This window comes from Sebastes umbrosus, chromosome 11 (assembly GCF_015220745.1).
Source record: "Sebastes umbrosus isolate fSebUmb1 chromosome 11, fSebUmb1.pri, whole genome shotgun sequence".
Lineage (NCBI taxonomy): Eukaryota > Metazoa > Chordata > Actinopteri > Perciformes > Sebastidae > Sebastes > Sebastes umbrosus.
The window spans coordinates 22,441,328-22,455,084 of NC_051279.1; the positions used below are offsets into that span (position 1 = coordinate 22,441,328).

At 40.9% G+C, this 13,757-nt stretch overlaps 1 protein-coding gene across 1 annotated transcript in view; it reads left to right on the plus strand.

The window, feature by feature from the left end:
• The window catches only part of cdkal1 (CDK5 regulatory subunit associated protein 1-like 1), a 266,485-nt gene extending 256,305 nt beyond the window's left edge, over positions 1 to 10,180 (plus strand). Inside the window, exon 15 of the mRNA XM_037784259.1 lies at positions 8,646 to 10,180. Within this exon, the coding sequence (XP_037640187.1) occupies positions 8,646 to 8,810 (165 nt within the window). The 3' untranslated portion in view covers positions 8,811 to 10,180. The remainder of the gene's footprint in view (positions 1 to 8,645) is intronic.
• Positions 10,181 to 13,757: the final 3,577 nt, after the last annotated feature.

Sequence of the window (13,757 nt, forward strand, 5' to 3'; positions counted from 1 at the left end):
ACGTTTCACAAGCTCTCTTATCTTTTTTAGTAATAAGAATAAATAAACTCCGGTAGCTGCCACAATCATATAAACTCAAGCAATGATAGCCGTCAAAAAAGTTCCTTTTGTAATTTCAGTTAGAACCGGCTATCGTTCGGCTCCGTGGGGGTGCTTTTTGCTACTGGGTTAGCTCGCTGAGTTGCGGCTCCCACTCTTTCTTTGGCTCAGCGGGTGTGTGCTCATGAACGTGTCCAATCACAGTACACTTGCGTCATTCACGTCACTCACGGTTCCTCTCGTGCTGCGAAAGTACATACTCTGAAATAGGAGCTAAGAAAGTCCCTCAAAATGTCGTTCTAACAACTATAATCATTCCTAGTTCTTGCGTTGCGGACACAATAAAAAGAGGGGTTCTTAGACCTATGAAAAAGTTTCTCCGGTCCGAAAACGCCTAATGTCACACAACCACTGCTCTTGCTTTCAATACTAAAAACTTCCTCACAGCCTGATAACCAGAGACAGGATAAAAAAAAACACGTTTGTCAGGCGATCATTATAATAATTGATTATGTTCCAAATTGTTCCACATAACTGCTTGGCTTAGACACCAGCTCTACGGACTCCTGACTGGAGTCAACAGTTGAAACCACAAAGCAGTTAAAAGCAGTGAAATACCACAGTAACACCACATTAAATAACTGTAAGCAAACAGCTGCCTTCACCACAGAAGATATTTCTCACTTTCTGATTGTTTTATGGTAGATAGAACTGGTGATATTGATTTCCATTCCCGTGGCCTGCAGACAGTGGCAGATGCACTGTTGTGTTTATTGCATCGGTTGACTTGGCCGTAATTCTGCACTTTCTGTTGCCTAGTGGGAGAAAATAGAGCCTGTAAAAGCTGCACACAATCAACTAGTAAATCTCAATTTATTGAATATTCAGGTCATTCTTTTATTTTAAAAGTAATCAACACTAGATTAAATTGATGATTAACCTTTTCATCTATTATTTGCTGTGATATATATGACATGCACTTATGTAAACTTGTGTTGTGTGTGAGTCAATGTGTTTAGATTAGGGTGTTGTGTAGCTTTGAGTGTGTAAAGGCCGTGACACACCAAGCCGACGGTCGGCCGTCGGACAGTTTGGGGCCAACGGTGAGCGTCCGACGGCCTAGTCAGCCCGTGTTTGAGGTTTTTCGAAATCACTCTGATTGGCTGTTCAGCTAAAACAAATCAGTGCACGAGAAGAGAAACAGAAGTGAGGAAAGCAAGCAAACGAGTAAAGTCGAGGAAAAACACAGAAAGCTCTTCTCATTTTTCATCTTTATCTCATCTGATCACTCCAATACACGGATATTTTCACAACGACATGGCCATCTGGAATAAAGCAAAGTGGTGAGTGTCAGTTGTGTGGAAATGGTCGGCAAACGCTGCTTTGTTTCACGTACGGATCATAACAAAAGCTTGTATATTCGCAGTCCTCGGCCTTCAGGTTTCCCTTTTTGAACGACAAATACGGACAACCGCAACCTGCTGGTGTGGAGAGCTATTTCATCTCAGACGGGCACAGAACGTCCGTGCTGATTGGTTGTCGGCTGTAGTCTTTGCGGTTCACGTGCAACTTGTCGGCCAAAACAAAGATGACGAAACAGACAGCCTGTGTCTCCCTGCTTAAAGTGACAACAGGTGTACCTGCATACAGCGTAGTGTCGTGTCAGAGACTTTTACAGTTGCACTGATGGAGGAAATTTCAGATCACAGATTAGAAAGAGGAAGACAGAAAGAGAACATCATTCAAGTTCCCCTACTGAGCCTCTAGTACTCTTTTTGAGTTCCATAGAGTTATTTGTTTCAGAAATATTACTTGTAATCACTCTTAATTTCTCTCCCATCCCCCTGTCCAGTTGAAAATACAGCTGCAGCTCATTGTGGTTGTCACTATGGCTTTGTGAAATCACCGTGACTAAGGAGCCTGTTACAGTATCTGTTTAGGCTTACGCACGCACACACACACACACACACACACACACACACACACACACACACAGACACACACACACACACACACACACACACACACACACACCACTTGGTCTCTGTGTGTCTAGAGTGACACTGACAGCTGGTGAGGATCATGTGAGAAATGTGACCACTGTGTATTGTGCTTTCTGGCTCTCGTGATGTGTTGTGTGTGTCAGTGTGTTGGCGGAGGCTGCACCAGACACCCGGGCAGATTTTCTTTTTTTTTTTTTTTTAAAAGGCGCACGTGTGGAATTTGAGCAAGAGTTTTTAAGACACACATAGACATTTGAGAGTCCTAGACCTCGAGGGAAAAGCGTCTAGCTGTGCTGGCCAGTCTGTAGCCCTGGTGTAGTGTTAGATGATTTTCAGGAGGATTATTGTGCTCTGCCGCTGTGAGCAGAGAGACAGAAATTATCCACCACAGGCCTACACGTACAAACACACTTACTCACAAATGCCAACTCGTACTCTCTCTTTCTCACAGACATATGCACGAACTCAGCATGCCAGCTAGCAGGTGGTGAACTATCACTGAAAGCCACATCTCTCATCTTTTCCAGCCCCCATTCCCTCATTTCTTCTCAGTTTTTTCACTCCTCTCCTCCCCTCTCTCTCCCACTGTGCTGACACGCACCTACTGGCACTTGGATTTTCACTTATCCTCCCTACTAGTAATAGATTTTAGGCTGTACTATTCAGTCTCTCGCCTGGCACCCCGTTGTTAAAAGACACCTGCAGAGAGACAGATAAATAGATGGATAGAGGCAGTATACTTGGCCTGTTAGCGTAGAGAAGGATAATGGTTTTGAAAGTCAACTTTTTTTCTATTTCATAAGTCCTTTGCTCTTAGTCTGTTTCTCCTTTTGTCTCAGTTTCCATGAAACATCATTCTTGCTCCTGTTCTTCCTCAAGTAGGCAGGAAATACAATTTGCACTACTAAGTGGATCTTTACAGGCAGCCTTTCTCATTCAGTCAGTCCTGTTTCTAAAAAGTTATGAATGGTGGAAAACCGACTTTTGTCTCTTTTTTCCTCACACCGTCAGTTCACTCGTCCTTTAATGAATGAGCTAACGTTTAAAACGTGCTAAATGGAGTACAGTGTAACCTCACTGAAGAGTACTTCTCGAATATATTATTGCTGATGAGATTGGATAAGTCATTTGAACCCCTGACAGAAGTAGCTGTATTCGTTATGATCACATTTTTACAGTTAAGAGGCTCAGTGACAAGTAGCACATGCACTATGAGAGGGACCTGACATGACACACCACCATACGCTCTAACAAAAAGCACTCTTATTGTTTTTCCAGCACTGAAAACAGCGTATCAGTTTCGCCATTAGGGAGTCCGCCGATGACTCTAACATTAAGCAAATGTGGACACATCAGCCAGACCTCTGTTACTGATTCTCCCTCCACCTATTGTCTGTCTGTTACTGTACGTGACTTATAGATGTGTCACGTAGGCGTTGCCGGTCACAGTATCCATCCTCCATTGTGTGAGGTAACAGAGGAAACCATTCAGCGACAACGGCGAAGAGTGGGTGGCGAGGTAGCGTTCGCAACCATCAGAGAGGACAGGAGGAGTAATGTGGAGGATAGAGAGGCAGAGTACAGATGCTATGCAGCTGCTTGTACGCACAGCCCATGTGCATGCAACACGTGTAGGCGTGCACTGACTCTCAATTACATACGAATACATACTGTACACACAAGCATGTGTTTGTACTCCACAAAATCTTTCATTCTTAAACTTGTAGTTCATAGTTCGGAAGTGCAGCATGCATACACATTTTTCAGAATTTTCTTCTCATACAAACTTTTTAACAATGTAAAGATGGCAAACTACCAGATAACATGCACAGCCAGATATTGTAAATGTAGGGTTTGACATTAACCAAGGCCCGATGGCCACATAAAGTTACTCTGTGGCCACCAAATATCCACTGTACGTGGCCCCTTGTGGCCACTAAGTTTTATCAGATCACACTTGAGACTGAGTGTCTCAATGAGATTGCGGTGTCTGGGTGAATGCGACAAGCAAGAATCAGGGTCTCAATCAGTTTGATTTGCATTGTTTTCTAATTGGAGTATTCTAACTGGCTGCACAGCGCAACTGAACTTTTGTCAGACGTCCTGTCTCGTTTTGTATCCCGAAACTTGCTTTAAAAGCGCCGCAATGGACGAGGAACGGCTGTTTCGTGAAGCTGAAATGAGAGCATTAATGCTTTCTTAATGTGATCCCTTAACGTTAGTAGATAGCTGTTAGCATCCGGTGGGCAGCACAGTCCTGCTTGGTTAAATAATGGAGCTAACATTAATCTATTCAGTAAAAATGAGCAAAGGTAAGGTAAAACGTTATGATGTGTTCAAATTAGGGCTGTCAAAGTTAACGCAATAATAGTGCATTAATGCATTAACACAACTTGTGATGTTTAGGTTGTAGCGGGCTCGGTTTCAAAGCTAGAGTGAAGATATGTGAATGAAAATGGGCTCTATGGGTACCAACAAGTCTCCCCTTTACAGACATGCCCACTTTATGATAATCACGTGTAGTTTGGGGCAAGTCATAGTCAAGTCAGCACACTGACACACTGACAGCTGTTGTTGCCTGTTGGGGCGCAAGTTTGGAGCGTTATTTAGCTTCCTTTCCGACAAGCTAGTATGGCATGGTTGGTACCAATGGATTGTCGGAAAGGAGGCTAAATCATTTTTCCTCACCAAACTTTAGTGTAAGTTTGGAGCGTTATTTAACCAACAAGCTAGCAGGCTAGCTAGTATGACGTGGTTGGTACCAATGGATTCCTTAGGTTTATTCTAGTTTCATACGATACCAGTATCTTCACTCTAGCTTTGAAATGGAGCCCACTAGCAACCTCCGAAGGATTGATTGTGTTAATGTGTAAAAGAAATTAGTGGCGTTAACGCGTTATTATCGTGTTAACTTTGACAGCCCTACTGTAGATTTTAAATGAGTTTACATTTGGGCCAACAAATTTAGGCGCTTGGGACCAGCGCTTAAAAATATTAGCGTATATTCCTGTAATCGTAAATAGAATTCCTTAGTTTGGCTAAGCATCCTACTTGGGGGGAAAAAAAGATGGAGGATGAAAGAAAAGTGGAGAGACCTCTCATTGGCGATCCATAGAGAGAAGATATAGACAGATGAGACAGAGGGTTGTCGAACATTACTCGATGGAGAACCTTGAGGAGGGGAAGAGAGAAAGAAGGAGGGGAGTCAATCTGCCTATGGTAAATATCAAAGCCAAACGTCTTACAGTTATCCCCAGTGAACTTGATTAAAGGTTATTCTAGAAAGCCGCTGATCAATCGCTCAATATCGCCCCCGCATAATCTAACTTTACGGCGATAAGGAATTTTACCAACTGTCATGCAGGGTGGAGACACAAGGTCATCCAGATCGATTTCCACTCCAATCAGAGATGTCGACAAGTGTTGGTTCTCCTATTCAATATGTTTAATGCTCAAATTAAAAGAGCCACGTCTCGTGCAGGATTATTTATTAATTTATTTAGTAATCAATCGGCTTTGCTTGAAACGGCACCACAGGTCTGCACTCTCAGACATTAAGATAAAACGTGATAAATGTGTAATCAAACAGAATGATGATCAATGAGGGAGGGTGGAGGTCAGGGCTGGTTATTAGTATTCACTGTGAATTATATTAACGCCATCAACGACTAAAAAAATGACAGCTTATTTTTGATGTTGCTCTCATCACCGCTGCTTTTAGTGTCGTTTCAGTATGCAGCTTCATGTGCATTGTTAAAGTTTTCACGTTTGACTATTGGCGACATGCCAAACACACAAACTCCTCAAATTCAGCCCAAAGCAATATTTGCTTTATGTGCACACTTGTGCAAACTCTGACTGAATATTCCATGTTGCTATAGGAAGCAGTCGTATGTTAAGTTGTACTTGTTATAGAAACATTGCGTGCTTCTGAGAGATTAACTCAAGCACTATCTCAAGCTCTGCTAACATTGTAAGCTAACTCTTATTTTCTCAAGCACGCTCACCTACGTAACTGCATCACCGTGCACCTTCCTCGACTTCAGCTTGATTCAATAGACAGCACTCTGTAATAATTGGATCACTACAAAACTACATTAACTGCTTTACACAGAGATAATGGCGTCGTAATTGAAATGCACTCATTTGCATAAGCAAATGGCTGATTTTATGTTTGTTGTTTATGTTATGATTTCATTCACAACATATTGAAATAAGCAGTGAATTTAAAATTATTTTTTTATTATTGTGTCTGTAATTTCCAAATGAAACTGAGTTGTAGAGAGAAAGCAGATGGAGAGAGAAACTGAGAGGATGAGAGAGCCAGGAAAGGGGAAGAAATGATAAAGCCCTGTAATTCCAGATCTTAATATCGAGTGGCATCAATAGATGTATTTCTTATAATGATCAGCAGCAATGATCCATGAAGGATAGTCATATACCACCTCACATAAATGGCTATTTAATGAAGAACCAAGGAATGAGTAGATTGTGATTTGATCGATCGATGCAGCAAAATAAACTTTAGTATTTATTAAAAACATACACACACAATCTGAATGTGGTCCTCCTCATCCTGTCCTCCTGACAGTTTATCTCTTTCTCCTCCTCCACTCTTCTCAGCGTTGCTCTTTCCCATCTTTCACTGTCACCTCCCTTCAGTGGTGGATGTCTTTTTAATGGTCCAGCACATTAAGACTAAACAGAACTCGCTGATTACAGACATTTGATGCGTTGGATCACTGGCCACTCCGCTGTCAAGTCTCGCTGTTTGATTTGTGACTGTGGCCAGTTGATTTAATCTAAACATGATCGCCTAATTATGAATTATGGACATGACTTGTGCTATGAGCTGCAACCATCTCTGTGTCCACAAGTGTGTGGGAGAAAGCACGACTGGGCCTTTGTGTGCGAGTCTGTGTGTTTTGCACGCATCGGAAGGAATATTCACACAATATCACAAGAGATTTTAAATTTCTAATTTTACTATTCAAACTATTTTATCCCCAGCTAACTCCTCGTGAAATCTGGCAGGGAAAGTTTGTCTTCCTCTACAGCAAGTAGTTAGTGTTGGGGGCAAACATCTTTACAGCATAGTATCGCGATATTTTGCGTGGCAATATTGTATTGATACTCGGACGTCAATATCAATCATTTATTATATACACTATTAACCTCGGCCTAGCTAGAGTGAAGATACTGGTATCCTAGAAAACCTAAGGAATCAATTATTACCGACCATGTCATGTTAGCTTGTGGGGAAGAACGCAAAATAATGCTCCAAAATCATGCAAAATTTTGGCGAGGAAATGCTGGCGTGGCCCTTTTCAAAGAGGTCCCTTAACCTCTGACCTCAAGCTATGTGAATGAAAACTCTGAGATGAACAGAGTGAACACTGTATCTTATTAGCTAAAATAGATGTTGACAAACTGCAGAATCTGCAGTTGAAAAAAGGTCATAAATCCTATCTTATCGCAATAGTCAGCATATCGCGATAAGATTGTATTGTGACTCAAGTATCGTGATAATATCGTATCGTGGGGCCTCTGGTGAACATGGTGGTCTTCCTGACAGGAGGATCCGTGCTATCTTAATTGAAATAGCTCTTTTTTAAAGGGGAACATCTTGGCAGAAATGGAATATAATATTAATAAGTTGTGTTTTCTTTATTGTATAATCACCTGAAAATATGAAACGTGTTTTCGTTACCTTATAGCTAGTTCACACTACACAACTTAAGCCCTGTTTTTCCGCTACCCGACAGTTTTTGAAGCTCCCCGACAAAATCCCCAGATCAGTGGCAAATCGGTGTTGCCTGTAACGATAGGAACTTACTGTATAAGTTGCATTTGCAACATGGACCAAAGTTGTTGTTGCACCTAGAGGAATAAATAGTAAAAACAGAGTGTGGAAACAGGCTATTTTGTAAACACATGCCAACAATAACATCAGCAATGTGTCTTGCGTATGATATCGCATCATTTACAGTGTGTTTCTCACGCGCGTTTTCGTGACAAAACGTAGCTTGAGACCTCATCGGGGGATTCCTCCCGGTGAAAGATCTTGTAGTGTGTGACCCCCCCCTGTCGCCGGTCAGTCAGTAGTGTGAAAACCACGACTTAAAGACTCACGATTACAAGACAGCTAGTGTAGTGTGACCAGTACAGCGATATGATGACTTTGAAAGTCGTGTAGTGTGAACTTAACAAACCTGGCTCTAGATAGGGCCGTTCACGTTTTTGCTTCAGCCACTGTAGTTCTACACGCTCGGCACACGGGAGAAGCTTCAGTTGGTTGCAATCTGCAAACTCACCGCTAGATGCCGCCAGATCCTACACTGCACCTTTAACATCAAAAAGATTTGATTAATTCACCTAATGAGCAGGGAGACTAGTCTGATACCCTCATATCATGCGCCATGCAGTTTTTAATTGAATAACTGCAGGCTGAATATCTGTAACTGATCCAGGAATCTTTATTTCTCTGAAATCAGCAGAGCAACCAAGAAGTATGGTATTATTATTATTACAGTGTTGGGGTGATAATAAATAAAAGACCTCTCTTGATTTTGATTTGTCTTTCTGTATGTTTGCCCCCAACAGGAACAGATGGCCAACGGCGTGCAAGGTCCTGCTTCTTCTATGCCTTCTTCATCTGTTTTGTTGATCGGCTCTTACAGTCTGGACAGGGAAGTACTGAAGACGCTGGGAATCGGGCTCACTCTGGCCGCAGCCATTTTGGCCTTCATCGTAGAGAAACTGTACTGATTGATGCAGCAACTGCAAACTAGAAGAACATCGTGAAGAAGGGGGAGGACAGTGACATCATCGGAGCTTAAACAGTGAGTTTCACTGTCTCCTTAGATACCCTGAAGCATACTCCACATGTTCTTATTCAATTTTGAATGAACCCAAAGAAAAAAAGTCAGTGACACCTACGCAGTTAAGGATTATATGAATCTTCTGTGAGATTTCTCTTGTTTTAGTACAGTTAGATTTTTAATTAAAGGGCATAGTTTACCACTGTGCAGTCATTATACTCAATTTGCTCCAAACAGAGTGATGTCAGTGTCTACTTCTGTCATTGAAGGAGGAATAACCACATGGGCAGTGACAGGTCCGCAGGCACAGACACGTTTTATAAAAGTCACCCTAGTTACTCTATTTTAATTAGACTCTATTTCAAGTACATATTCTGTTTCATATTTCTGTTTCATTCTAAGGGTTGAACATTAGGCCGTTTCAGGAAAAATGCTACGCTTTGTCTATTGTTCACTGACGGCTGCAGTCTGACATTGTCCATAAACTGGTACATTTGTGTTTTGAATCATGTTTTTTGGGTCTACGGTATGTAGCTGTTTCACAGATAAATTAAGCACAATTCAACCCATTGATGCTGATGGAATACATATTCTGGTCGTCTCTACCAGAACAAAGTCTGGAGTATGATGAAACTGTCAGTCACTTTTCAGCTCGTTGAGTTGCCGAGTGATTCTCAGTGAATTATCCAGCATATTTTTTTAGAAGTACTGAACCATGTAGATTTAAAAAAACATTGTGTGTTGCCCATCCTTGTTTTGATGGATTGAATTGTGCTTGCTTTACAGTACGTGTTATTTTATCCTGTGGAAAGGAGTGTGTGTATAATACTCTGGTTAAAGATCATTTGTAACTTTCATTTCAAAGTATTTATTTTTGAATTAGAGACATGGACAGTATATTTTTCAGATCTACTCAACAAACTTCTGTTTTTGAAGATGTTTTAATATGTTGTGCTTTTGTTTAATTGGTTTTGTTTGTTTCATTTTATGGTTTTTTTTGCATCATACGTCAAAATCAAATGGAATTAATGTACGTTTTACCTTATCTGATTAGTTATAACATAATTATTTCCACCCCAATACAATGAAGGAGAATGGAGAGGGGGAAAATGTATCCAAAACGAGCAGCTTTGCCGGACACCACTTGAGGTGAATGAGACTTTTTTCCCCCTTTTTTTTTGTAATTCAGGTGAACTGACCCTGTAATACAAGTACTCTGTTACTATGTGGGCTACTTGTGGTGTATATACATCGTCATTATTGAGACAGATGTTTTTGTTTTTCTTGAAAACAGTTTAATAAAAGGAAAAAATGCAATTTATCATGTGTGAAATTACTTGTTGATTGACTGTTTCATTAAATTATTAACTGCTGAAATGCTTACTATTAAATAAGTCCTATAGAATTAATACGGCAGAGTCCCACGTCTCTTTACAGCGCTCGGTATCGCTCAGTTGTTGTCATGCATAGAGTCTGTTTGTGTTTCCCCTTTAATGTCTTTCTGTTTTTGAGGTACAACAGTCCCAACATGCGCTCTGGAATTTCCAACAGTTAATAATGCATGCCCCAATTTATGTGTCGCATTGCACTGGCACGTGTCTCTGTCTGTGCATTTTTATCTGTGTGTATGTGTGTACACATGCCCTGCATATATTCCTAGTCACAAGTGTCTCTTTCTGCTTGTTTGCGAGCTTGTTTTTGTGTCAGAAGGTGTGTTTGTGTGTGTGTCTGTACATGCCCGCGCTGTCTGATGTAGTGTGATGTAGTTTCCTCCAATGCTTAATTTAGCAGAAAGCCAGCATGCGTGCAGCGGTGTGGTTCAGGAGTGACAGGACTCATCAGTCTCTCATTCAGAAAGCCCTGTTATTAGACATACCGCTGTTTGTAGCCTACACACACACACACACTTTGTATTATCTAAGCATATGATGCATGTCACATATTCTGTTGACACACAGATACATGCATGTACCCTGGCGTTTTTTCTTTCCTAGCGGGTGCATGTCACACACACACACACACACACACACACTCACAGCACACTGCAATTTTGTAGTATATGGGCAAATGACGCGCATCAAGCAAACTTGCACACAAACACAGGCAGCAAAGCTTTATATTACCCGATCAAATGAAGCGTGTCTCACACATAGACACACACACGCGCTAGCTTTGTATTATGTGATCAAATGATGCGTGTAGCTATGAAGCTTGTTACATCCATCCAGCAGTGCCCCATATTATTCTGCAGCCATCCATACACTGTGACAGTTCTTTTGATGCTTTGTAAGCACATTTCCTCACTGTGTATGTCAGTTACACGGCATTGTTCTCCAATGAAATATGGATGCAACGACACCCTTTATGTTTGGGAGATCATCACTTACTATGAAATATTGAGGCGGGAACCATAGAAAAGGAGATCATTATTCACTTCGCATCATTCACTTCGCTTGTTTCTAATAAAAGCAAGAGTTTCTGAATTCTTGTCTTAGTTGCAGCTGTTGTCAATTTGTCATCTGCACCGTGACGTCCTTTTTGATGCGAAACGGAGCGACTTTGGACACAAGACGAATGCACGGGAGGTTGAACATTAATACGCTCGCCGGCGTCATTTCACATCTATCATTTAATCCAATTTAATTGATTTAAGTGTTTCACCATCCGAGTGGTTTAGCTTACATAAGAACAGAGGCGATGGTACTCAAAAGAAGGGCGTTTATGTTTTGAGACAATATACTTTTAAGAGGCTGAGATGCCACATTACTGCTCAGTGCAACATAATAAAGTATGTTGGGGATAAATCATGATTTTGTTTTGAAAATGAGTTGTAGATCAAACTAAAGTCTTGTGGAATTGTATCATCTAAAGGAAATGTAAACTATTTAAAAATGTGTAAACCATTACGAGTGTAAAGCTGAAGAGAAGGCGACAGAAAGCTTGTTCTCGGGTTAAGACAGCATTTGCCGTATAGCAGTCTGATTATAACAATACAGTAATCTCATGTCTCTCAAATGGGTAGCTCAAATCAAGCAATCTGATTGGTTCATAGCCGTGATATAATCTATCTATAATCGTCTAATTCTTTTGCACTTTCAGTATCACTCCGCACCTGAGAAAAAAAACATCAGACTAATGGGTTGACATGGTTGCTTAGCGGCAGGGTCGCAGGGGATCACTTCCGCCAACACGAAACCGGTTACAGATACAAAGCAACAAAATTAGCTGCCACCAACTGCTACAAAATGGAAACATTAAAAGGTTAACATATATGGAGGAGAGGACAGACCGGTGCCCGTCTCCAGAATAAAAATCCACCTGCTAAACAACATGCAGAGCTACGTAAAGAGGTTCCACAATGTTGCCCAGAATATGCAGGCAAGTAGGAACACAGCAGAAATACACCAACCACTGCCTCCGCAGCGTCACAATTCAGATCTGATCTGGGTATTGACACGAAGGAGAGATTATGGCCGTAAGCGGATCGGCAACCGAAACTCGGGGACAAGATAAAGAGGGGCAACATCCTCGCCACGCCAAGCAACACACCTCCGCCTAACAAAGAAAGGTAAACCTAGTACAAGCAGTTATTAAGTCATCCTACTGACGCTATAGCAACATGCAGGTAATGTAAATAAAGAGCCAGATAACGAAATTAATCAATGAAAAAAAGAAATATGCTAGCTGCTAGTGTACATTCCATAGCAACCGCCTTGGTGTGTACAGGCAGCTGAGACGGGCCTTTTTTTATTGTGAACATTATTATTCATTAATAAAAACTATTTAAATTTGGAATGTGTCTTGACGTTGCTAGACTTGACGTCAAAACTTTACTTCGTTGTAAAGCTATGACATAATCACAACATACCACTTCCTGTCGTGAGCTATTACTTAAATATACGACATCCAAGAGCAAAACTAGCTGGCCTTCTCTTCTAGTTTGGTAATTATCGTTCATACTCAGCCGATCGAAAGTTCAGGAAAACACAATTAACTTTTGATTACATTTCACAGAAGAGGAGTTCTGTTCAAATAAACGCTTTGTCAAATATTCATTAAATACACATTCATTGGTAGACCGTTGACTCGATGCCAACAATTGGCATGAGTGTAGCTAACACAGAGGGTCTTGACATTAGCTAACATGTAGTGGCTGACAGAGCTTCTCATTAGCCACCAACTCAGACTGTGACCTTTTCATTTCTGCCTAACGAAGTAAATTCCTCAATAACTTCTGCATCCACCACTTAGCCGATAGTGCTGAAACTTCTGCTTTGTGTGTTTGTCTGGATATCTTTATATTGGAGAACACATGAATCATTCATTTTGAATAAAGTGAATGTTGTATTGAGTAAATTGAATCTTGAATATCAGAATTCATACCAAGAATTTGACATTTTTCAATAAAACAAATATCGTACAATCCCCAATTTTCCAATTACACTATATATTTGGGATCTTTTAGAGTGGATTGCTTGGTTTCAGGGCAACTGTATTGTCGACGGCTGGAAGCAAATCAGAAACAAAATTGTAGACAACAGGGGTTTTTATTCCAGGCTTTGGCTGATATCTGATCCTGATGAGGTTTGTTATCTGGGTGTAACACTTTTTTTCACGCAAGCAATCAGTAAAGTAAGGAGAGAAAAACCTGACATAATTACAATGTTGATGTTTGTCAGGTTAAGCCCAATTTAGCTCAGTCAATTTACCGTGCTGTCATTCATCACGCTTCAAAACTGTTCCATTAAAAATATCGTTTTTTTTTCTGCCTGTGTGTTTTAGCTCTAAATTTTACCAACTTCAATCTCCGTGTCAGTCAAAGCAGCGGCGGCTTCTTGTGAGATTACAGAGACAATAATGTTGAAGGTGCAATTAAATTATTTACAGGATCAAA